The 22032-nt window shown below is 46.5% G+C and overlaps 3 protein-coding genes across 4 annotated transcripts in view; 1 reads left to right on the forward strand and 2 right to left on the reverse strand.

The window, feature by feature from the left end:
• The window catches only part of LOC115640774 (putative zinc finger protein 66), a 687485-nt gene that overhangs the window by 399852 nt on the left and 265601 nt on the right, over positions 1-22032 (forward strand). The window lies entirely within an intron of this gene.
• The window catches only part of LOC115640675 (zinc finger protein 850-like), a 542158-nt gene that overhangs the window by 358013 nt on the left and 162113 nt on the right, over positions 1-22032 (reverse strand). The window lies entirely within an intron of this gene.
• Positions 15326-15702, reverse strand: LOC115640906 (histone H2B 7-like). The gene has a single exon (XM_030543999.1). It carries the CDS (start codon positions 15700-15702, stop codon positions 15337-15339), a length of 366 nt encoding a protein of 121 aa, XP_030399859.1. The 3' UTR covers positions 15326-15336.

The following is a 22032-nucleotide window of genomic DNA, read 5'->3' on the forward strand; positions in this document are numbered from 1 at the left end:
GGGGAGTTTCCCTTCCTGTAAACAGGCTTTACATGAAGTTGAGTCATGGTTTGGAACCGCAGCTTCCTGGTGACAGCTCCACAGTGTGTCTTGCTCAGGACTGTCCCTACCCATATGCAAAGTAAAAAGCTGTGTAGGGAACCCAATTTCCTGCTGCCCTGTGCAGCTATGTGCTGCTCCAGCCCCTGCCCCTGCTCTGCCCCAGCACCGCTCTAACTCCCTTGAGTACCACAGCAGGGCCGGTCCAGCACTCATGGGTGGTGGGAAATGCAGCGACCGGCCCCAGCTGTGCTGCCCATGAGTACTGGGGGGTGGTTTCCCCCTAATCCCCAAGCCATCCCCTGCCACAGAGGCCTGGGGCTAGTGTGTCCTCTCCCTGCAGAGGCCTAGGACCCCACACCCTCCCCCATGGGGGGGCTGCATAGGGCCCCAGAATAGCTAGGAACGGCCCTGGTCTCGCTCATGCAACCGAAGTTGGTCCAATCAAAGTTATTACCTCGCCCAACTTGTCTCTGCCGGGGGACTGCAAGATAAAGGACCAAAGTGGTGTAAGTCTGTCTGGGGACAGAGCACAGCTGGTGTCACCGCCAAGACAACAGGGCTGAGGAAGGGACTGACTAGCAGTGATTTTCAAACTTTTTGTATTGGTTCACACAGCAAGCCTCTAAGTGTGATGCCCCCATATCAATTAAAAATGGAGGGTTAATTTAATTTAATGGGGGCTCAGGGGGAGTTGACAGATCACAACCTCCATGTAACCACCTTGCAACCCCCTGAGGGGTCACTACCCCCAGGTTGAGAACCCCTGGGATACAGCATGATGCAATGGAGCTATAGCACAACTGATTTATTTGAGGGACCCAAGGGAGGTAGCGCAGAAGTGATCACTGCAGTCAGACAGTCCCGGCAGCATACTGCAGTACAGGCTCTCCTCTCTGTCCCCTGAGCTGGTGCTGTCTTGAAGGCAGAGAACAGGTTAAACTCATCCCAGCGGGAGCAAGTTCTCCCCTTTCAGAGAGCAGGGAAACAGCAAACTTCTCCCTCCTTGTGTCTTGAGCTAACACAGGTCTGTTTCCTTATGATGATCTCTTGCTAGGATAGCTCAGGGTTGGCTGTGCAGAGCCCTTTACCTGGAGCTGTGGGGTGGCGGGGGCTAGGGTGACCAGACAGCAATTGTGAAAATTCAGGACAGGGGGTGGGGGGCAATAGGAGCCTATGTAAGAAAAAGACCCAGAAATCGGGACATCTGGTCATCCCAGCGGGGGCGGGGGTGGAGAGAGAGCTTCATGAACGAAATGACCATTCACACACAAACCGAAGTGAACATTTTCAGTACGAAACAAAACAAACTGAAACGAGTTTTGTCCAAACCCCTGAAAGAAATTTCAAATGGAACCAAAAATTCAAGCTTGTCCAACACAGTTTTTATATGGATTTAAATAGCAAAATGAGTATAAAAAACTGTCCTTAGACCAGCCTTTCATTCAAAAGCTTTTGGTTGGTTGTTGGTTTTTTTTCCCAAAAAAATATATTTTTTTCAAACCGGCCCTATAACGGTGTGTCTACACAGGAATAAAAAAACCCATGGGTCCCCCAGGTCAACTAAGTCCCGATCACAAGGCTCATGCTCCAAGGATGCAAAATTGCTGGCTAGATGTTCGGCTTGGGCACCACCAGCCCAAACCCGAATGTCTACACAGCAATTTTTAACCCCGCAGCCTGAGCCCCATGATCCTGAGTCAGTTGACCGCAGTCAGCTGCAGCCATGCCATGCCAGAGGTCTTTTAATCTGTGTAGCCGTACCCTGAAAGACCAACCAGAGAGGCCACTATTAGAGAGCTTACACACCTCATCTACACAGAGTTGTGCAGGCCCCACTACAGACAAACAGATACACACCCAAAGCCATGTGCTTTGTATTCCCCAGATGCCATATGCAAAATTCTGGACATGAAGTGGACTGGGAAGGGGGAGGGGGAAGAATTTAGGATGTTGGATTTTTGGCCTTATGTAAATTTCTTTCACTTAAAATTGTTCCTCACCTTTACCTTCTGTGCAAAACAGAGTGGTTGATGAAGGTGGGAGGCTGGTGGGGAAGGGGGGGCGGGAAGTGTTATGGTATTTGGGCAGGGTGTGATTAATGAATAAGCTACTAGAGGCTGCAAAAAAACCTAGTCCTTGTGGTTGAAGAGGATACCTCAAAAATGTGGTCACCTTGGTAGTGACGTCTGCCTGAGCTTGCAGAGAGCCTGAGACAATAGCTCTGGGTGTGGCAGAGGAGATCTGCCCTCAGTTTAACTAATGGAGCAACTTGTGCCCAAATTTTCAGAAAACCTGAGAGAATAGCTCTGAGTGCAGGGAACCACCTTGTGCAACTCAATGAGGTGTTAATGCCCTGCCCCTGTCCTTGGGGAGGAGGGGCCAGCTACCAACCCCACCCCAGCAGGAGATTCTGTCTGTGGTAAGAAGGGAATAGCACAGACTCCCCCACCATCAAGCAAAGACATCTCAGCTACGTATGTATGTATGTGTGTGGGTATGGAGCAGTACCCCCGTACTGCCTTTCTGCAGGGGAGAGGTGCTTCCTGCTGCTCCCCAAGGGAGAGAGTTCACTGCTGCTGCTGCTCCTGACAGATATTAATAAATCTTGCTCCTGCCTAGTACTTTGCATCAGTAAAGCCCAAGTTATTTACAAAGCTGGGCCGTAGGATTATACTCATTGTACAGGTGGGGAAGCTGAGGCACAGGGCAGGGACATGGCTTGCCCAAGAAGAAAAAGGGGCTTCTCTGCCACTTCCCATGGCACAGGGCTGCAAAGGGAATCATGCCAAGGTGGGGCTAGTGGCCCTGGAATTGTCTTGCATTCAGGGGACTTTGACCAAGCTATGCTTTGTAATGCAGCACCACCATTCCCCCAAGGTTTCCCCCCACCCCCACAGCAAGAGACAGATTCTCAGGAATAGGACCTATAAATGCCAAAATTTCATAGGCTTAATTTATATAAACATTTTCTACACTTTACAAATTTGTAATTAGAATTTTACTGAATACTTCAATTAGAGTCTATTAGACAAACTTTAAAAAAAAAAAGTTGTAGGATGTGGGGTGATCCATAAAAGTGTGTTTGGAATCTAATTATTTCAAATGGCTAACTAGGGCATATTGCTTAGAGATGGTATATTTAGCATCAATCTTAGCACCTTTAAATAGAGATATGCTTAGATAGCTCTACACCCACAGTCATAAGCACACCATAGTCATAGTCTTTCTTAAAACTCATGGTCAAGCACTTATGGTACTAAGCCAGGCATAGTCTCCAACAAGCCACCTATAAATTTATAACAGTTGGTAACCTTTGAAAATATACCCATGTCTAGAAGAACCAGTTACCTATAGTCCCTCAGACAGCTAAATAATAGAGCTTTTCCAAGCTTCATTACCAACAAACAACCAGTAGACAGTTTCCTGACTGCTTGCTTGCTTGCTTGCTTGCTTGCTTGCTTGCTTTTACTCTACTCTACTCTACTCCCTGCCTCTCTGTTTAGACAACCAAACACTGTGCAGGCCCAAACTCCTTTTATAGTGCATGTAGAGGACCTGAAGGAAGACTGAGACCTCTTACCCTGCGGCCCCCAGGTAACACTGCCCCCTGGTGTGTTCCAGCTGTGAACAGCCACTCCTCTCTAGCGGATATGGAAATAAACGGCAGCGTTCCGCCCATTCGCCTTTTCATTGGTTTGTTTGGGAAACCAATCAAACAACGTTGACTTTTGAAGGAAAATATGGCTTGTTTCATTGAGGGGGGAGGATGGAAAGGTGACTTTGCTCCCACTTTTACTTAGGTCTGGTCCACACTACGCTGTTAAACCGATTAAATCAATTTAACGCTGCACCCGTCCACACTACAATGCTCTTTATATCGATTTAAAGGGCTCTTTAAATCAATTTCTGTACTCCTACAAAACGAGAAGAGTAATGCTAAAATCGATATTACTATATCGATTTAGGGTTAGTGTGAACGCAAATCGACGTTATTGGCCTCATTATTTTACAGTAGCTACCCACAGTGCACCGCTCCAGAAATCGACGCTAGCCTTGGACCACGGATGTACACCACCGAATTAATGTGCTTAGTGTGGACGCGCACAATCGACTTTATATCTGTTTTATAAAATCGGTTTAAGCTAATTCGAATTTATCCTGTAGTGTAGACGTACCCTTAGAAACTATTGCTCACAGGGACCGGGGCTGTATGGTTTGACCGCACCTAGCATAGTTGGGCTTCCTTCCTGATCGGGGTTTCAGTTTGATGTGTCAATACAGTGAAATATTTGCTAAAATGATCGCTTAATTTTACCTCTATCCATTACAAAGCACATGTGCTATGCCCCAGTGAGGGGGGAGATGCTTTTTTTTTTAACATGTCGCTCATGAATAAAGAAACCAGAACCCAAGGAAGCACCCAAAAAAGTGTAAGTGTGTGTGTGTGTAGGGGGGGTGTCTTTTCTTTTGTTCCTCTCTTAATACTGTACAAGGGAAGTGCTGTGGCCCAGCAAAGGATCTTTGCTTCATTCCTACACTGCTGTCACAGGTTGTAGCAAGAACACAGCGCCTTGTTCATAAATCCATGAATGTTCCTAAAGGAGCCAAACTATATCCCGCTACGGTAGGGAGGACAAAGCAGATCGCTCGGACATCTGCCAGTGGGAAGGAAGGTGTCTTGCTTACTGAAACAGCTCACAAATCACTGTCTTCTAATAAGAACACGAGATAGTTGTTGTTTTTACAGGACCAGGACAGCGGAGCTCTGTAAACGAAGGTCGCTCTTGAAATCCCGAGCGACTTTTCTGACCAGGGACTAGCTAGAAAATTAGTTTAGGGAGCAGCTGCAAATAGCAAACCTCCTGCAGCGCCACAAGTCCTAACTCGATACCGATTAATCTTTTTCATCCCCCTTGCAGCAAGATCATTCTTCCGAAGAGTGTTAGGTGCCTGCTGCTGATTCTCTGGCATCTCGCCACAAGAAGATTTCCCAGCAATCTGCCTTGTTCTCACCACAGCCAGACAGTGAATGTCTCACCGTCTCTACACCACAAAAACAAAAAAACCACAAATAACCACAACGGGAAATACGATACAAAGTTGAGGTAATGTATAGCCGCAAGGGCGGCTGCTAATAGGATGAAAAGACGAATAACTGGCAGAGCGTTTGTGGGGGAGAACGGGCGGGGCAGGGGAAGGAGGCCTGCACGTTCATTGGCCAGTACGTTACCACTTTGCCGGACCTGATAGGAAACAGGCACCAGCGACCGCCCGGGCTCTAGTTCTCTGCTAGAATCGTTGTGGAAGAGACAAACGTGGATCTAAAGTTCCTAATAAAAGTGTATTGAGGTTACCATGTTGATCATTACTACGGCGTAAAACGATCATTTTTAAAGTCTTTGTTTACGTGATTTTTTTTTCACGGAATTTTTTTCAGAGGACAATTTTATTACTTTAAAAATCTACTTTAAATATTTTCCAGTAGGAATTTTTCTATTTTTTTACGCTGTCCTATGCAATCTTATTAGTAAAATGTACAGAGTAAAATTCGAAATCAAAGATTTTCCTCCAAGAAGCATCTTTGTTGGTAAAAGCTCGGCCATGCTCTCCCGGCGGAACACCAGCTCCCTTAGTGAATATCGAGGGTGGCTCTTAAAAGAGCCTTTGAGTTAATGTTTATTAGTTGACGAGGAATGTGTTTTTAATGCCTCTTGACGGCAACTTTGCCGCGGGGAGCAGCCCTCCCCTTGGGTCTGGCCGGGTTTTTGGGAGCCTTGGGTTTTTTAACGGCTGGCTTGGTTTCTCGGCCGGGCACCTTTGCTTTCCTAGCTGCTGCGATGTTAATTTTTTTCGGAGACCTCCTGGCCGCTATTTGGGTTTGGGGTTTCTTGATGGCTGTTTTTTTCTTCGTTCCTTTCAAGGCGCCCCCTTTCTTCTGGTGCTTATTGACCCTGAAGGATCCCGAGACGCCGCTGCCAGTCACCCGCTGCAGCAGCCCTTTGCTAACGAGAGAGCTGAGCGTCGCCTTCAGGCGACCGTTGTTCTTCTGCACGTCGTACCCCTCAGCCAAGAGCGCCTTTTTGATGGCAGCCAGAGAGGCGCCCTTGCGGGCTGTAGAGACGCAAACAGCCCGCAGAATGAGGTCGGGGAGAGACGGCCTCCCTCTCTTCTTGGGTAGAAAAGCAGCTAAAGCCACTTTTGAGGGAGAAGCCTGGGAGGCGGGGCTTAAATTTCGCATTTCTCCCCAGTGCATTCACAGCCACAAGAACCGCCGCCGCTCGACTGCAACGGCGGCTGTCGCCGCCGCCGCCGCCGCCGCCGATCAGCAAAGCGATAAGCTGCCACGACGCTTCCAGGAGTGTCCGCTCCAAACTGATCGCTCGGGCCCCCACCCAAGCTTTTTATAGAGCAGAACCCGACGCAACCGACTCAACCAGGTCGCCGCGCGCACCGCCTCCCCCGACGGCGGACGCAACAGAATCAATCAGCCTCTCCTTGACTTCCAGCGTCTCACAAATCTGTGTTTCTGAAACTCCACTGATCTCTAATTTTAAAAGTCCCACTGGCTTTTTGCTCAATTAACGTAGACGTCCCCAAACTAGGACTGTTCGGTGTTTTTATTCGCTGCATTTTTTTGATCCACTGAATGAGCTCCCCGCGCCAGAAATCGACAAAACCCTAGATTTATCCATCTCCCTGTCCCTCAAAAGTAAACAAAATGTGGGTTTAATCTTAAATTACAATTTCAATTCTGTAACTGCCCTCAAGATATCGAGGGAATAGTATTAAAGCGGAGTGAGGTATCCCACACAAAGAAATTAAATGATTTCCTTCTTTGTTTTTTTGTGCAGTGCCCTACCAAAGACAAACAAGAAACACACCTAGGCTTCCGCATACTCGCCTATGAGGATTTGTCTAATTTCAAAGGGAAATAAATATAGACTCATAGAGTCATAGACTTTAAGGTCAAAAGGGACCATTATGATCATCTAGTCTGACCTCCTGCACAATGCAGGCCAATATCTTTCATTTTCTGTCATAGTAAAACATTACAATGTACTTTAAACGTACTGCTATTTTAATTTATATAGGGATGCATCCTACTCTCATTCACATGGCTGAAATTAATGTCAAAACATTCATTAACTTCAGCAGAAAGATAAAAAGTTGCAGAAAACTATAGGATACACATGCAGAAATAAATGTAACATGGAGGAAGAATAACTATTTTCATGTGTTTGGAAAATAATTATATTGTTTTAAGGTATAGGTTTTTAGTAAAAGGGGAAGCCAATTATGATATCATACTGTATGTTTTACAACAGCGACATTTTATTTTATTTCGTTTTATTAAAACCTTTATATGTGTGAAGAATTTAGATTCCAATTGTTTTATGCGTCTGGTTTAATGGTATTAACCTATAATCTGCAAAAGTGTCTAGAGGCTATGGGTGCCTCAAATGTCGAGTCCTCAGCAGGAGCCTACTGGAGGGAAAAGTAGTGGTTTGATTGAAGTTGATAATTCACAGTGCTACATTTGCTGTCTCACATTACAGGACCAAGGTGTCATCCAGCATAACCATATAATCGAAAAGGAATAACTTTAAAACGGACAAGAATGATTTAACACAATTAATACCCTACAGGACTCGAAATTATTGAGGTAAATACTTTAGGATGGGATAGTTATATAAATAACAAGATCATTTTACACTTAGCATTACAGGGAGAGGGAAGAGGACAAATCTACTCACACTTCAGGCCAAGATCCATGCAGCCTCGACTTCTCTGTAGCTGACTTCCCAGAGCTTGCTGTATATGGACAGGCACGATAAATTCTGTAGAAATGCGCTCAGACAGATCATTTGCCTAGAATTCAAGATGCTCAGGACCTTAGAGAACATGCCCAGGTGCCCATGTGAACCTACTTCAGCATCTCTTACAGGTATGCGGAATAAAACGCTTTCCTACTCTTTTCACGCACCCTTCTATGCGACATCACCAACCAGCATCTGTCTACATTTCTTCATTGTACAAACACCTCTGCCTCTCTCTCTATTCTTTTCCCTACAAAAAAAACGAAACATGGGAGCGCGGAGTTTTCATTTATTAAGTAGTGTGTAGTGGCAGACCTGAAGGGAGATTGAGACCGCCTACCAACCAACGTTTCGCTGCTACAGGTCTCGCCCTTCCCTTCTGTATCAACCCATCACGCCTCGCTCTCTTGGTATGTAATTAAGAATCCAAACATTTCTCCTTTTCATTAGCTCCTCCGGGAAACCGAGCAAAAAGAGAACCAATGTTTCCTCGCCTCTAAAGTATCTGTCGTGGAATTAAAGTGCCGTAGTGTAAACTCTTCTCTTATCCTTACTCTAGAGAATATCCTGAGAAAATGATGGAATTGTAACAATAATTTGATGAAAAATCACAATTTTTGTTTATTGGCTTCCTTAGTCAGGGAGCTGATTCGAGATTTTTGTATGTTTTCTCTGCTAGCTCTTTATTGTTTTAGTTTATCTGATCACCAAACTCTGATGAATTGAAACAGCTTCACCGCGCGAGCATAACACGCAGGTTGTTGGTGCTGAGGACCAGAGAGAGGCGGGGATAGAACCAGGTTGATTCGGTTGCGTCAGACACTGGGGTATAACTACCCCTCGAGCTTTCATTCTGCTGCAACGTGAGGTGCAGGAAGGCGACGGGCTTGATTTTTCAGGCTGCGCCGCAGCAAGCAGAGAACAACTATCAAAAATAGAAAACGCAGAGCCTCTTTTATCTACCCAGATGAACACAGATCAGCCGGTTGCCCCTTCCCAGGCGCCAGCCAGCAAGAGAACGAAGCGGAAGAAGAGGGAGGCGGTGCTGATAGCTCGAAAAGACCGCGAAGGTTTTGCCCACTTCATTCTCCAGACCGTGGATTTCTCCCAGCACTCCGGGGAGGTCTCCCTGGGCGTCATCAGGAAAGAGCTGGCGGCGGCGGGAATCGATGTTAAGAAGAATAAAGCCCTCATCAAAGCGGGGCTCAGAAAGCTGGTCTCCACGAATATCTTGCTTAAAGGCCCGGGTTCCTACAAGCTCATCGCAGAAGCGAAGCTACCCCCGCAGCTGGTGAAGGACAAATCGCCAAAGAAGCAGGGGGCTGAGAAAATCAAGTGGAAAAAAAAAGCGAAGAAAAAAGCCAAGAAGAAAGCAGAAGATCTTGTGAGTCAGGAAGAGGGAACTGGAGAAACTGTCGCTTCTGTATCCTTTATGCAGTGGGAAACATCTCTGGAAGGGAAGTCTTGAAAGGCATAATTCTACTGATTCATTCTACCGAAAAAATAAATAAATCCAAAGGCTCTTTTAAGAGCCACCCCAAAAACTTTCTCTAAAAGAGCGTTAGCACATATGTTCCTTAAAAAAACAACTTTTTTTTCTGTATTTGTATGGGACCAGATCCGAGGCGTTAGGGAAGGTGAAAACTATATAAACGTGAGTCAGTCACCATCTTTACCAAATAAAAAAAACAAACCAACAAAATAAAGTCAACCCCCCTTAAAGTCAGTTACTTCAATGGCAGGATCTACCTAATCTTGAAAGCTCCCTGCCTTGTCCTGCTGTCGTTGGTTTTCCTGACCTGCCTATCATCAAATGCATTCATCAATGATAGCGCAGCCGGTTGCTTTCTATTCTAGGAATACATAGAACACACACAGCCCTCCCTAATCTCTAAAAAAGCCGCGTTACAAAATACGGCACCAGAGAGCAAAGTCAGTCGCTCTTTTGATGAACCCTGGGGGATGGTTCTGAAAAGAACCGTTGGGGTTCTGTTTCTCGCTCCTGGCCTGGGCCCTCACTCCAGAAGGAAGGCGCCCTTAATAATATCTTCTAAAATTTGCTTCCTGCGCGTTGCCACCGTCCCCCTGATTTTGCCCGGGCTTCTGCTGACCCTGAGCCGTGCAGCAGCCGCTTTGATTTCCCCGCCGGGGACATTTGGCCCTGGAGCAGCTGTTCCTGTCTTCGCCGAGCTCTGGCGCCTCTTGGCCCCGGCTGTTTCCCAATTTTCCGCTTTCACTGCGCCGCCTCCCCGCTGGAGCCTGAAAGAGCCCGAGGCGCCGCTGCCGCTGACCCGACGCAGAGCCCCTTGGCTCAGGAGAGAACGGAGCACGGCCTTGATGCGGCCCTTGTTCTTCCGCACGTCGTATCCCTCGCCCTCCAGCGTCTTCTTAATGGCGGCGAGAGAGGCGCCTCTGCCGGCGGCGGGGACATCAGCAGCCCGGAGAATGACCTGGCTAAGAGTCGGTTTCCTCCTTCTCTTGCGCCGGGGAGTCTCCCGAGCCGCGCGGGAAGCCGCAAAAGCCGCGGGGAGAGGGAGCGAACCGGGCATGTCCCTGCGAACCAATCTCAGCTGCTAGCACCGAAACCCGCACGTGGGGCCGCCGCCCTGACACTGAGCCCAGCGGCCGCCGCTCGAGGCCAGATAGAGAGCAGAGCCCGACGCAACCGAATCAATCCCCTGCTTTATTCCCGCCCCAGCGCCTCTCCCCCGCCTGTGTTTCTTCCGCCCCACTCAAGTTGCCCGCAAAAAAGCACCAGCCCCGATTTGCACCATCATTTCGCCCTCCCCGCTCCAGGACACGGAGCTGGTTCCCCCGTTGGCGTTGTCCGAGGTATTCATGAGTTGCTGTCTGGGATAGGTCACAAAACTGGGCTGTGTAACTGCATGACAAATGTGTTTGACATTTGACATTAAGCAGTACATTCACCTGCTAAAACATTACAAAAAGCCCTTTAGCAGTGAGATCCTTTATCTTTGTGCTCTTAATTCTCGTGTAACTCTGCATCCTTTTGTCCTTGTAGACTTTTAAAGAAAGAATTTCAAAGTCACAAATAACAATTAGGGAAGTCTAATTCTAATGAAGACTCCCAGCTCTGATTGAGTTTAACTGCCATGTATACCTTTAAAAATCTCCCATTTATGTATCTGAACATTTCTCATTTAAGGAACAAATTTTCAGAAATGTGCAAATGAACATATCCTATATACATAGATACCCAGTGGAGCTGTATACTTAGCTGGCCACATACTGAGAAAAATCCTTATTTTGTTGTATGCACACACCATGGAATTATATGCATTGTAAACGGGTGGGATATGCATTACCTGTAATCAGTGCTCCCTTCTGAGTGTTTTCTATTATGAAGATCGTATAGATCAATGAAGGAAATAGAATGTAGGTAAAATTTAAAGGAAACCCCCATATCTAACAATAGCTGGCTAAAATTAAGAGTGGGACTAAAGTATTAACAGAAGTTTCTTCCTATCTGTATCAGGGAGAATATGTTATGCCTGATCCTATAAAGGTCATAAGAAGTAAAAAAACAGCCTTAGTTCTTGATACTACATTCAGTGTTAGTTACTACTGTTGCTCGGTGGTGCTGTCTCACACAAAAACACAACCTCAAGTGTTGGGCAAGACCCCCACAAGAGCTTGTTCAGCTCTTCCATCTTTGTAGACAGCGAACTATGGATGGTGCAGAACAGTTTCGCTCTTCTCACTGTTCCCGGGGCTCATTTGAACTTCAGCACAACAACCAAATTATCCAAAGGCAACATTTCTACTACATCTCACGCAGCCTACCCACAGGAAACTGTGGCCCCACCCAACTGAACAAGACTTTACCTAGGCAACTTCTTTTCTTCACAGACAGCCCTACACACCCTATCAACATGACCCTTTTCATCTCTCAACAGAAGAGAACGGTTGAGCGACTTTTCTTATAACCTTAGAACTGAGCAGTTCCTCCATCCTGATTGGCTAGTAGGAGTCTAGCTCCCCTGAGCTAATGAGAATGAGGATCCTAAATGAATCAGTGAGACAGCCCCTTTTCTTTCTCTCTCTCTCGCTCTCTCTCTTTTTCTCTCCTAAAACTGTCATGCTCTACTATCAATTCAAATGGTCTTACTGGGTCAGACCAAAGGTCCATCTAGCCCAATACCCTGTCTTCTAAAGTGGCCAATGCCAGATGCTTCAGAAGGAATGGACAGGACAAGGCAATTACCTAGTGATCTATCCCGTCTTCCAGTCCCAGCAGTCCAAACAGAGCATGGAATTGGATTCCTGATGATCTTGACTGATAAATTCACCTGCTCTATTTAAAAACAATTCCCCCCCACTCCACAGAATCATCTATTGAATTCCTTTATAGGTTGGTATTTCATTCTTTCCTATTCCTCTTTGTCAGAGGCAAGGCTGCGAATTTTAACATTCCTTAAGAGAAAAATATCAGATACTGCTCCAGTCTGAGTATAGAGCTGGAGATGTGTGCGAGGCTTTGAGGTTTTAGTTTTACTTTCTCTCTCCCCTTACCCCCCACCAGGAAGTTCATGCCTTAACACCAAAGTCAGGGAATGAAACACCCTCCCGATCTGGACACGGTGTCCTCTGTGGCATGAAAGGAGGCCTCGTGGCTCTTAGAAACTCAGGTTCTCGGTGCTGGACAGAAACGCTTTGGAGGAGAGCCTAGAGCTGCGGAAGCGGGAGGTTGATTCGGTTGCGTCCGGATCCAGGCTATAATTAGCCGCGGACAGCAGCCCTCGCTTCCAGTCTGCTGCGAGAGCAGCGACTGGGAGACAGACGGCGCCGCAAGCTCCTGGAGCAACGAGCCAACAGGCTTCTAAGGAATAGGGAGCGGAGCGGAGCAGTGCTGGTGGCCGCAGAAGCAGCGTCCCCTCTAGGCCGAGATGAGTACAGCGCAAACGGCCCCTGAAGCTCCAGCCGCAGCTGAAGCTCCAGTCAGCCAAAGGAAAAAGAAGAGAAGGAAGAAGAAACCGCCTCGAAGACAGCGGCCAGCTTTTGCCCAGCTCATCCTGTGGAGTGTGGATTTCTCCAAGAGCCGCAAGGGCTTCTCCCTGGTGGCCATCGAGAAGGAGCTGGCGGCGACGGGAGTCGACGTCCAGAGGAACAAAAACCGTATCAAAGCGGCGCTCAAGAAGCTGGTCACCAACAACATCCTGTGCAAGGTCCCTGGAGTGACTGGGGCTCCCGGCTCCTACAAGCTCTGCAAAGAACCAGGGGTCGGCAAAACGCAGCTCGTTTTGCAGCTGCCCAAGACCAAGGAGGCCAAGAAGCCTGCAAAGCAGAAGAGGCAGGCAGATAAAAAGCCGCCTGCCAATAAAGAGGCTAAAAAGATCAAGAAGGGGACGAGGACAAAGGCCTCCGGGAAGATGAGGAACGTGGTCGAAGGCAAAGGAGCTGGCAAGACTTCTGCGGCCTCCTCTGCTCGCAGGGCAATCGCTCCCCAGCGGAAATCTTAATAGATCTATTGATTCACCGCAACGAAACAACGGCTCTTTTAAGAGCCACCCCAAACCATTTCCAGGAGAGCTTTAAGCACGAATGCCCCGATGCCTCCTTTTCTAGGACCAAACACTGTAGCCCTCGCTCTGGCAAATCTCCCTTTGATTTCAACTGAAAACAGCGCGTGCGCCTGGGAAACCAGAAATAGGCTTTTAAGGTCTTCCTGTGCCCTTTAAAAAGAAGCTAGATAATAGGCGCTGGTTTTACTATATTGATAAATACGATGATCCTCTCTCACTGCCTGACGGGTACCAGAGTGAAAAATCAGCAGATACGGCGCCCAAGTGACCAGAAAATATAGGAGTTTTGTGTATGGAACTATGAGCATTTTAAACCCCAGAATTATTCCCAACCTTATCTCAGAATATAACATAGTAATAGGAGATATGCCAATCTCCTAGAACTGGAAGGGACCTTGAGAGGTCATGGAGTCCAGCCCCCTGCCTTCACTAGCAGGAACAATTTTTGCCCTAGATCCATAAGTGGCCCCCTCAAGGATTGAACTCCTAACCCTGGGTTTAGCAGGGCAATGCTCAAACCACCAAGCTATCCCTCTCCCTAATGTGATGTAATAGGTGGAGGAAACATGCAAGCAATCTGGGAACAACCTAAATCCCCACGTATTATGTGCATTCTGGCATTGCCCATAATGCAGTCATGGTAGGATGCCTGAAGGGTTTCCGTGACTACCCATGGTTGGGGAGGGGTTCAAGGGCGGGACAGGACTGCCCTGTTTCTGCCTCAACCGCACTCCCAACTGAATCCTGGGGTGGAGGGCCAAGATTCCTGCGTTTTCAAGGGCAGATTAGAATATGGGGGGGCGGGCAGGGAAGGTAGGTAGGTGACCCCGTCTTATAAAAACCCCAGTTGAAGACTTAGGAGGAATTTGACTTCGAAGGAGACTTTCACAATACAAAGGACCCGCTCTCTCATCAGATAAACGTCCCTCGCACGCTGCTGCCCCGACCTTATAAAGCTGTTTTAGAACCACCACCAGTGATCTCCAGCAGGAGGAGCCGCCATCCGCTCTGTATATTTCTGAGCGAGGGTTGGTTTTCCCGCATCTGGAAGGGCAGTGAGTGGATCTTGCCCCACGGTTCCTGGTGTATTTCCGAGCTGTCTGCACCTGAAATGTAGATTCACAAGTAGGATGTTGCTTAGTTAGCATCACTCCACAGCTATGCCCAGGCTCCTGCGACAGGTCCGCAGAAGAGTGACAGTGCCTGGCTTGCTGCCTGAAAGGGACAGTGACAGCAGGCTGCATTGTCTGAGGAAAACCGCCATTTCAGACTGAAATTTTATCAGCGGATTTTGTTAACATGTTGCTGAGAAGTGGTAAAGAGAGAAACAGCCAGGTGGCTTCAGGTTATTTTGGGGAAGATAAAAGCAGTTTTTTAGTTAATGCCTGATTTCTTCCCCATCCCCTTTCAGTTCGGTTTGTGGTGTTTTTGCTTCATTATAGCTTTGGGGCTGCTGTTTTTCTTCTTTGGGAAATGAAGACTCCTTGGTATCCAAGTTCTTTGCGATTGACAACGTCTAAACAAAAATTCTTTAGCTGCGTTTAATTCCCGTATTTCAATATAAAAGACAAGGTTATTAAGGAATTAAGAGTATCTGCTATTCAAAGAATTTATAGCATGTAACCCACCTTTTATAAGATAAACCTAATTGCCACAAATAATACTTGCATATGGGGTTATGTTAAGAATTAACCATTTTACCGGTTTCCTTTGTATTGCTTTTATCAATTCTATATGGTCAGGAATTATGAACATTTAACTGATGAAATTTCGATCAGTAACTAACCCACAGCTACCCCTCTGATACCTGATTACACTAGTTTCTTTTACTATGAGCAACTCTGTTAGGGGAAAAGTGGGTGGCCCTTAAAAGGGCCTTTGGGTCTTAATTCGGCGGACAGTTTCACCTTAGCACAGCCACAACACGCAAGGCTTTACTTAGAGCTGCTGTATTTAGTGACAGCTTTAGTGCCTTCTGACACGGCGTGCTTCGCCAACTCCCCAGGCAAGAGCAGGCGCACCGCGGTCTGGATTTCTCTGGAGCTGATGGTCGATCTTCTGTTGTATAAAGCCAAGCGGGACGCCTCTCCGGCGATGCGCTCGAAGAGGTCGCTGACGAAGGAATTCATAATATTCATGGCCTTGGAAGAAATGCCCGTGTCCGGATGGACCTGCTTCAACACCTTGTAGACGTAAATCGAGTAAGACTCTTTGCGGCTCCTCTTCCGCTTCTTATCGGCTTTTTTCGCACCCTCCGCAATCAGCTTCTTCCCACCTTTCTTCGGCACACGCGCAGCCATTCCCTTTTCCAGCCAACATACACAAACCCCAGCGTTCTCGAAGTTCCTCTTTATATAGACAGGGGACCGACCTGAATGAAGACTGAAAGGTCTTCGGTCCTCCCCTCCCCTAGAAGCCGCTCCTCGTTCGCGCGTCCAGTCTGATAGCTCGAACAGGGCGGCTCCGTTTATTCACCATCTGCTACTGAGAAGGCGGCATAAATGATAGAATCTAGTGTTCTCCCCAAATTTCTTCTTAGATTAGCCCCCTCTCAACAAAGCAGTTTGATCCTCTATGATTCCAACAAAGGTTTGTAAAAGTCAGAAAATATTTACTATTTAAATTTCTGTTGGAGAATGTCTAGCATGTTGGAAGTTATCTTGTTTTCCCGTATTTTTTAAATCATTTTATTTTCACTTTTTACATGTGAATCATAGACGTAACAAGAACCAGTTCAGTGCATTTCTGATCGCTGGCCTTTTGACTGTTAGCAAACAGTTTTATGTTGACAGAAAATAGACATTTTGATCAGCACTTGCTATGTGTACAAAAGAGACTGACTTCTTTTGCACGGGTCAAAGAATGGATTTTTTTAAACCTGTTGATACTGCTATCCTTTATTAAACAATTAACTTGTTTGGGAGAAAATCGCTTAATCTAATCTCTCTCTCTCTCTCTCTCTCTGTGTGTGTGTGTGTCTGAAGTTAGATTTCTAAATCTATTCCTAGGTGCCTGAACAGGTGTCCTTATTCTAAAACTGCTGTCCACCAGTAGCTACTCCTCAGGTAAATAGGTGCTGCTGATAACTTAGAACTTTTTGGGGAGGATGGGGAGCCTACAAAATTTTGGAGTTTACTTATGTAGTTAAGGCTTTAACTCTAGGCACCCAGGTTTCAAAACATTTGACCAGAGAGACCCCCTGTTGTTTTCTGTTTTCTGGATACTGTACTTTCCCCCCTTCCCTTCTCATTTCCCCAGATTTTTGACTTGACATCAGACTTCACTGGAAGGAGTTTTAACCTAAACAATTAAAACCGTTTAAATATGGCGTTCTTTTGTTTAAATCACTGAGAATATACCGGCATATAGCTAGAGAAGATCAACCTCTCTGTGAAGATGCAGGTTGGTTGCTCTGCCTGATAGCGATTCACTTGGCATGGATAGCACACAAAAGCTGTCTGCTTCATTCTTGTCCCTTCAGTCCCTGGGTGCAAAATTCTCCCAAAAAGGAGATTCTGCTGCTGCTGGATGGAGCAAATATAGGCACATGGCCGGGTGACTGAAAGGTTGTGCGCATATAGAGCAGCATACACAGAAGAAAAAGAGGTCTGGCGATAATATGGTAAGTTTCCAGCCAGGTCCAGCAGAGGAGCAGCAGACCTCCTGAGGTCCCTTTCAACCCTATGATTCTATGAATAATTTGTCTATGCTGGGGTCGGCTTTCAGCTCAACTAGTTTTCTGTCAGGTCTCTCCAAAATGAAAGTAGCGAATTAGTGGCTGGAAGGAGATTAAGATTCCCAGCCAGCGACTCCTGCTAAGAGGGGGGCTGGCCAGAGAGGTTGGGGGGGTCCCACGAACTCTAACTTTCACCTCTCCACATCTGTACAACCAGTCTCTCTCTGGGCCGCTCCATTTGAGATACCATAGAAGTGTTTCCATATGGACATTTTTCAGTTTCCAAATTTTGGTGTTCAGGCATTTGATTTTTCAACTTTTTTTTTTTTGGCCAAAACCCAATTTTCAATCAAGAAATCCAGTTTTGACAGAAAAATTTCAATCTACTTTTAAGGGAATACCTTAACCACATTTTAAAAAACATTGCCATAAACATGCGCCAGGCAGGCAGCATGAAATCTTATAGTTAACTTGTACTCCTCCACCAACCCTTTGCTGTATCCGCTTGTCTCCAGATGTCTATTGAGATTGTAAATTTTGAGAAGCGGAGGCTGTTTTTTCCTGACATATTTGTACTAAGAGCTTAACACACTGGGGCTCTCGTTGGGCTGGTCAAAACAATTTTCCTCAAAACTTTTTTTTATATATTACTTTCAACATCAGAACTTGTCTAATTTAACTGAAAAAAAAATCAATTTTCAATCAGGAAACTGAAACAAAAAAATAGACAAAAACTTTGTTTTTAATTGTTGCCAAACTTTTGGTTTATTTGTTTTTTTGTTTTTCAGCAGTTTTTGGCTGAGAATTTTTGGTTGCTGAAAAACAAAACAAAACAAAAGGAAAAATATCAGGGGAGATGGGAGATAAAAAGCCAACATTTTCCATTGGGATTTTTAATGCGATCTAGCCCCTGGACATCAATGGGCTATTGCAATATATAGAATTATAATTTTGTCTCTTTCACCTGTTCCAGCCACCTAACCCGGAGGAAGAAATTATTACAGCTATGGGACCATATAAAAAGTAAGTTCCCATGTGGAACTTTTTCTTCCAATCCCCCTCAAAAAAAAACCAAACCCCTTTAATTACCTTCCAGCTAAAGCTGCTACGTTCATATCAAAATAAGACTCAGCACAAAAATACAAATTGAAACATTACAAACTAAGGAAATTGCAAGCTTCGTCACACAATCAGCCATTTCACACACACACACAACATTGAATAGAAATTCTGTATATTGAATAGAATCAGCACCCAGAATGCCTTAACTCTGACGCTCTCTTTCCAATAGACAGTGACATGCTGTTTTAAATACCAGCATTCAGAGAAATGTCCCCTGAGCCCTCTCTCTTCAAGGCTACCACTTCTTGTCTCCTCCAGGGCTGGAGTTGATACTAGGGCTACTTCTTCTACCAGCTGGGCAGCGTGTCTACAATAACAAGGAGTCCGGTGGCACCTTAAAGATTAACAGATGTATTTGGGCATAAGCTTTGGTGGGTAAAAAACACACTTCTTCAGATGCAACACATCTAAAATGTGTCATTCTCCTCTGGACTATAGGGGGCTCTATATCCCAGCTCACAGGCACAGTCTCCTCCATTCTCCCTGGCTGTGTGCGGCTGGAGAGCTGGGCATGAGGTCAACACAGGGAACTGACTATAGTGGCTTCCCCTTCTTCCCTTTCCTGCTCTGTCTCTGCTTTGAGAGCAGTCCCAGCAGGGAAGCGGGGACGGAAGAGCAGCTTCCATACAAGCTTCCACTGTAGAGAGCGGCACTTAAATTATGGAAATAGTGAGGTTTGAACCTGAGTCCTTCAGCTCTAAAAACACCAGCCGCTACCACTGGGTAGCAAAGGACCAGGCGTATTAATGGGTGTAGTACATGGACCAGTAACTAGAGGGATCCGTCGGGTAGTGAAGACATAACCTTAGGCCACGTCCAGACTAGGTATTAAAATCGATTTTAGATACGCATCTTCAGCTACGGGAATAATGTAGCTGAAGTCGAATTTCTAAAATCGAGGTACTCACCCGTCTGGACGGCGCTGCATCGATGTCTGCGGCTCTCCGTGTCGATTCCGGAACTCCGTTCGGGTTGATGGAGTTCCAGAATCGATGTAAGCACTCTCGGGGATCGATTCATCGCGTCCAGACTAGACGCGATATATCGATCCCCGAGCAATCGATTTTAACCCGCCGATGCCGCGGGTTAGTCTGGACGTGGGCTTAGTGCCTAGACTCTATGGTTTATGTCTGCACTGTGACAAAACCCACAACACCAAGTCTCAGAACCTGGGTTAATTGACACATGCTTGAGCTGTGGGGCTAGAACTGCAGCCTAGATGTGTGGGACTAGGCTCTGAGACCCTCCTCTCTTGTGGGATCTCCACGCTCAGGCTCTGACTCAAGCCCATATGTTTACAATGCAATTGTATAGCACTGCAGTCAGGTCAGCTAACCCGGGCTGGCTGTGCTGCGTGTCTTTTATGGCAGTGTAGACGTATGCTATGCCTGGGAAACTGGTCATTAAAAGCGTTCTTAGAACACATTCTGGTTTGCTGTGTCGGACTCCTTTTGAGGTCAGTATATTAATGGAAGCAGAAGGTTGGTTTCCACATTTATATTTAATCCACAGCAGATGCCTGAAAGCCCCATTCCAGGCATTTTTCCTTTTTTTCCCCCCACTGACCAATCCAATGCGTGATAGAAAGGCTAAAGTACACGAAGAATACAGGACAAATGCCAATGACCCATCATACCTTGTGGTTTCTGCTTAAGCAAGTAAGCAAAGGATCCAACAGCTGGTGTGGGGCGTACACCAGAAATAATGGGAACAACATGAAACAAAAGTGGAGTGAGTGAGGTGCAACAGAATAAAGCCACGCACTGTGTGCATCTCATGCCAGGTTTATTTCGTGGTGGAATTGTGTTTAAAATGTGTCACATTTGTTCTTTGTGTAAGTCACTATCCCCTGCTTTTCTGTATTTGATAGAAATACCCCTGATTTTGCAGAACCTACCACCATAGGCAGTGAGTTATATGGGCCCGTGGTGCCTGTGCTCCACCACTGTTTAGGCATGTGGGACCAGCTCCACCAATGTTTGGGCTTATATTTTCAGAGCCGTCCCATCCATAGGACGGACCAGGAAAGGCGGGGTCCAGGACAGCCTGGAAGGTTAGCAGGGGACCTGGCACTGGTCCCAGCCTGCCCTGCCTCTTCCTGCCTCTGCTCCCCCCTGCCCTGCCCCCATTTCACCCCATCCCAAGCCCCTATCCTGCCTCTTACCAGCTTCTGCCCCCTCCCCCCAAGTGATGCCAGGAGCCGGCGGGACAGAGAGGAGTGGAGCGGGGCGGGCTGGGGCCAGGTTGCTTGCTGCTGCTGGCACCAAGCTCCTCTGCTAACCCCTCAGGCTGCCCTGGACCCTGTGTCCCCCTGAAGTGCAGGGGCCCCCAAAGAGTGGGGCCCGGGGGTGGTTGCCCCGGTCTGTCCTGTGGACGGGACAGTTCTGCTTGGACCCATTCTGGGCACCACCAAAAATTATACAAACCTGGCGTCCACGCCTATCACTCACTTTATTGGATCTCAAACATTTCCAACAAAGTTTCTGAGAGAGAGAGAGAAAAACAGAGTTCTAAACATGGGTATTTCCAAACACTCTGAAATGAAAATAACTTGTAAATTTCATTTTTATGCAATTCCCCACACCCCCAATTTTTCATCCAGTTCTAATCCCTGCGGGATCCCTAAAACACAGGAAAAGACGCTCCAAATGAGGGAGATTCAGACTTATCCTTTGACGTCTCTCAGAGGACAATTGGTCCCTGCCCTCGAACTGCTAAAAGCTCCCAGGGAAAGTATGTGGCACTAGGGACAGGAAAAACTAGCTGGACTAGAGAGATGCAATTGTTCCTTCCAGATGAGGTATTGTTGCGCTGGGAACTGGATCCTAGAAGGAAACTAGATGCTAATATGTTGCATCATCTTATAAACTGTGGCTACGGCTGCTGTCCCCAATCTGCCATCCCTGTTTATTTGGCCTGCCTACGCAATACAGCCTCAGTCTTTAACAGGGTCTTTTGTAGGTTTTTAATGAGAATCACAACGTTCTTGAGATGGTTTTTACTAGGGTTGGTCAAATATTTCCATCAAAACCTCTTTTCACTGGAAAATTGGGTTTTTGTGTAAACTCACTCTGTGTGCGTGTGTGTGTGTGTGTGTGTGCATGCGCAAAATGGCTGTTTGCTTTCCTAACATTTATTTATTTATTTTATTTTGTTCACCCAAAGTCCTCACCCAAAATTTTTCCAATTTGCAACAATGCTGCTAGCCAAAAACCCGTGTGGTTTGGTGCATTTTTCAGCTGAAATGTTTTGCTGTCGGGTGAGTTTTCTGGTTTTCAGGGTGTGGGTTTTTTTGTTTTTGTTTTTTGTTTTTTTGCAAAAAGGCAACATTCTCCACTCAAAATGAAGGCAATCTTCCCCCTTTTTTGTGTGTGTCAAAAGTAACCCAAGTGCAGGGGGAAGGGGAACAGACAAATAAAAAGCCACATTTCTTGACCAACGCTATTTTCTACACTTCAGTGAATTATCCTTAGAATCATAGAATATTAGGGTTGGAAGGGACCTCAGGAGGTATCTAGTCCAACCCCCTGCTCAAAGCAGGACCAATCCCCAACTAAATCATCCCAGCCAGGGCTGTGTCAAGCCTGACCTTATAAACCTCTAAGGAAGGAGATTCCACCATCTCCCTACGTAACCCATTCCAGTGCTTCACCGCCCTCCTCGTGAAAAAGTTTTTCCTAATATCCAACCTAGACCTCTCCCACTTAGCTGCCCCTTCACAATCGCTATTCTCTGGCTATACAATAGACCAGGGGTTCTCAAACTTCATTGCACCGCGATGCCCTTCTGACAACAAAATTGACTACGAGATTCAATGGGGGAGTGGCCAGAG

The sequence above is a fragment of the Gopherus evgoodei genome, unplaced genomic scaffold (genome assembly GCF_007399415.2).
Source record: "Gopherus evgoodei ecotype Sinaloan lineage unplaced genomic scaffold, rGopEvg1_v1.p scaffold_32_arrow_ctg1, whole genome shotgun sequence".
NCBI lineage: Eukaryota > Metazoa > Chordata > Testudines > Testudinidae > Gopherus > Gopherus evgoodei.

Bases quoted from the DNA above. Each gene is read 5' to 3' on its own strand.
- LOC115640906 (XM_030543999.1), bottom strand. From the start codon at position 15,702: ATGGCTGCGCGTGTGCCGAAGAAAGGTGGGAAGAAGCTGATTGCGGAG.